Here is a 3977-nt window from a genome sequence, read left to right on the forward strand (position 1 = left end):
AGAGAAAATTTAGAAGGGCACACATCATACGTCGTCCTCAAAAAGCACTCATCAACAAATTTTTTGAGTTCTACTCCAAAAGCATTCACCAACAAATTATTAATTTAAATACGACAAATTATAACTAATACCAAAATTAAATAAAATTATGATATGCCATGATTAGTTCAAACTGATCACTGCACTTGAATTAAACAGTTGACCGAAGCTCTTGGTAAATTCTGCAATGTGCTCTCAAGTGTCATATGATCTACAACAAAATCCCGATCATTCCGAAATAAGATCAATTCCTCCAAAACTGATGCGTGTCTGAGGAGAAATTGTATCAAATTCACTTCCCGATCTGTTCCAGAGTAGGTCTTAATCACAATTCTTTTAAGATAAGACCTACAACACCAAGGAGCATTTGCTAGAATTGTTCTGAAAAACTCTCGCTCCATCATCAGTGATTGCAAATTAAATTCATCTAAAGCTTCTTGTTCAAAGCTTCTAATTATTCCCTACAAAGTAAATGAGAGTCAAAGAAACACGGTCACGCCAATGCCAAAAACCATACCATGTTTTATAATTATAAAAAACTCCCAATATATTTATTCAACTTATTTTTACTTATTTAATTATTTTACAGTGAAACTAAGGTTTATTTCAATATAAGTTTAGATATTATAAGTCAAATATAATAAAGCCTAAAGTCTTATTCATTCACCTTAAAAAATTAATTATTCAGCAAAAATCATATTTAATCGATAAATGAAGAATGTAATGAGTAAATATCGATTTTATTCAATTGTAATCAGTAAAAATGAGTAACCTCATACATTAAAACACAAGTAAATTAGCAAAAAATAGTTTTAATTAGTAACAATCAATTTTAATCAATTAAAAAAAGTTTCAATGAATAATAATCAGTTGTGATTAGCAAAAATCAGGTGAACTGAAGTGCGCCTAAGAGATCAAGAAACCATAGACACTAACCTGTGGAAAGATAAGTGTTTCTAAGAGGGGTGAACGATTAAGGAATGCCAACAACACTTTATCCCAATAGTTATATCCGCTATAACCCAGCTCCAAGTGTTTCAAATTAGGAAACACGGGCAGTTGATCCTCTACTCCATGAACGTCTAGATCCTTCAACCAAAAAGGTTAACAAGCAGTCAGTCAACACTTTATCAAATTGTTTCCTACAACAGATTTAGAAACTGAGACAAACCTCTGTGCACGAGCCGGTCAGAGATAAATGTTGAACATTAGCCAAGGGTCTGATGAAGTTTAGCATTTGCCAACAAGATTCCTCAAATTCTTCCTCTAACAAGTCGTTTCCAATGTTGATGTCTGCTTTAACAAGCCAGTCCATGTTTGGGATAGAGTACTGTAGTGCTAAATTATCATAGTACTCAAAATACTCCAAATTAGGAGTATGGATACTCACAAATGCAGAGTTATCATAGATATCAAGTTCATGTTTTCTTATACACAATCTCCGAAGAGAAGGCGAAGAGATACTTGTGGTATGGACACGGTCCCAACAGGCTTCCACAGTGAGGTCTTCAAGCAAAGGACAGCTTGAAACCAGCCTCGTCACAAAGTAATCTTCAGATATGAGAGCCGCACGGAGGTGGAGTAATTTCAAGTTTGGAAGACGAAAGGACGGCATGGTGTAAGCCAGATCAAGACCAAGGTTGACATCAAGCCTCAACACCTCCAACGTCTCACATGTGAAAATTTCCGAGGGCAGCTGACAATCACCTGGTTCCCTCACGTGAAAGCGGAAGTCAAGCTCCCTTAGACCACAACGAGTAAATGGAAAAGAGATCAAGGCATTGATTTGCGTGGATTGCAAGTCAGGCAAACAACCTACGTCACATCCACGATGAATTCCATTGCAACCTTGAAAGTACCTGGTGACAAAGTCCCTGCCCACTTGAAATCTAAACTTGGTGAGATACTGAGACTGGTAAGCTTGGAGGACAGTCCCCACAAAGGTGACAAAAGTGGGGAAACGATGGATTGCGTAGGGATGTTTCAAGCAATGAGATATAGGTGAATCATCAAAATCAAGGGTCGTAATGAAAGGGAAAATACGCCTCATTCTCTTGGACAAGACGCACATAACGGCAGCATCCTTGGTGGGAAGCAAAGAAAGTATCCGAATCAATAACTCATCAGGCAAAGTAGTTAGCCTATCTATTAGTAGGCTTTCACTGTGATTTCTCACATCCTGTAATGTGGTAGTGCATGATATCAAGCTCCAATCCATTGAAGGTGCGTGCTGGAAGACAAAAGATCCATGCTTAATAATCTGATTAACAATAAAATACTAGTCGATTCCCTGCTTAATAAAATACTACTCATAAACATAAACTGATTCCCTGGTTTAATCAGAGAAGGCAGGCAGGCAGGCTGAATAATTAAGAAAAGAATGAAACAATCAATTAAGCAAACAACAAGAACCAAGCAATCAATCAATTAATTAATTAAATACGAGTAACAAGAACTAAGCAAGCAAGCAACCAACCAACCAATCAATAAAGCAAATTATAAGAATTCAGCAATCAATCAATAAATTAACTAAATACAAGTAACAAGAATTAAGCAAGCAAGGAATCAATTAATCAATCAAGTGTGAGGATAGAAATATACGAGGTGGTGTGATTTGCTGCAAGTTTGGGTTTCCTCTTCAAAAATTAGAGCACTAATTCTCTCTATCCCTCCAAATATCACATCTGGAATAAGCAATCCAATTGCAAACAATGTTGTCAGAATGCAAAATTTTGGACTCGCCAATCGAATACTGTAGGGACTGAGGAAGTAGGGAGGAAGTTTTTCACTCAAAATACACACACACACACATATATATATATATATATATATATATATATATATATATATATATATATATATATATATATATATATACTGTAGGGACTGAGGAAGTAGGGAGGAAGTTTTTCACTCAAAACATGTATTCCTATTATAACAAGGATAAAGGAAGTTTTTCGCTGTGACTCGCGTTCACACTATTTCCTTTATCCTTGTTATAATAGGAATACATGTTTTAACTTCATCAGTTCTAAATCTCAATTAAACAATTTTATGCAATTCTTGTTGTGTCATGTAATCAAATTTAATGTATAATTCTATTAGGGTAAATATAGTATTAGAGTTTGGGTATATATAAACTACTAATGTTTCACGTATTTTAAAAACTATCATAATTTTTAGACCTGATATTATAAATTTATAATTTTTGTTTTGTTAGATTCGTATTGAAAAATACTTTAAAACAATATCCGATATGTTCTAACAAACAACAAAAATATCTTTTATATTTGGAAGTACTATATGTTACTAATTTAGTTACGAATATTCCAAAGTTAGGCCATGTTCTTTTGAGCTTCTAGCAGAGTAGAACATATTTCAGCAGAGTAGAGCAGAGCAAATTTCAGCAGAGCAGAACAGATTTCAACAGATCAGAGCAGATTGAAGTAGAGCAGAGCCAAGCCGAGCAGAGCAGAGCAGATTTTATTATTATTATTATGATTATTATTATTATTTTATTACTATAACTATTATTATTATTATTATTATTTATTATTTATTATTATTATTATTATTTATTATTATTATTATTATTTATTATTTATTATTATTATTATTATTATTATTATTATTATTATTATTATTATTATTATTATTATTATTATTATTACTACTACTACTACTACTACTACTACTAATACTATAATAATAATAGTAATTATTTTTTATTATTATTAAATATTAATTATTATGATTATTACTACTACTACTACTACTACTACAATTATTACTATTATTAATATTATCGCATTATTATTATAATCATTGAATTTTATTATAAAATATTAATTATTATTATTATTATATTAATTATAATTATTATTATTAGTATTATTAAATATTATTTAATTATTATTTTTATTATTATTAAAAATTAA

At 31.6% G+C, this 3977-nt stretch overlaps 1 protein-coding gene across 1 annotated transcript; it reads right to left on the reverse strand.

Moving 5' to 3' along the window:
- Positions 1-24: 24 nt before the first annotated feature.
- Positions 25-2814, reverse strand: LOC145622629 (F-box/LRR-repeat protein At4g14103-like). Its single transcript, XM_081676442.1, has 4 exons — positions 2641-2814; positions 1211-2269; positions 976-1128; positions 25-500 (listed from the first exon to the last, which is right to left on the reverse strand). Exons 2-4 carry the CDS (start codon positions 2255-2257, stop codon positions 177-179), a joined length of 1524 nt encoding a protein of 507 aa, XP_081532568.1. The 5' UTR covers positions 2258-2269; positions 2641-2814; the 3' UTR covers positions 25-176.
- Between the last annotated feature and the right edge of the window lie 1163 nt (positions 2815-3977).

This window comes from Chenopodium album, unplaced genomic scaffold (genome assembly GCF_948465745.1).
Source record: "Chenopodium album unplaced genomic scaffold, dcCheAlbu1.1 scaffold_31, whole genome shotgun sequence".
NCBI lineage: Eukaryota > Viridiplantae > Streptophyta > Magnoliopsida > Caryophyllales > Amaranthaceae > Chenopodium > Chenopodium album.

Bases quoted from the DNA above. Each gene is read 5' to 3' on its own strand.
- LOC145622629 (XM_081676442.1), bottom strand. From the start codon at position 2,257: ATGGATTGGAGCTTGATATCATGCACTACCACATTACAGGATGTGAGA. The intron at 1,129-1,210 runs GTTTGTCTCAGT...TTTTGGTTGAAG, and splicing joins TGACCGGCTCGTGCACAGAG to GATCTAGACGTTCATGGAGT. The intron at 501-975 runs GTTAGTGTCTAT...TTTACTTTGTAG, and splicing joins AAACACTTATCTTTCCACAG to GGAATAATTAGAAGCTTTGA.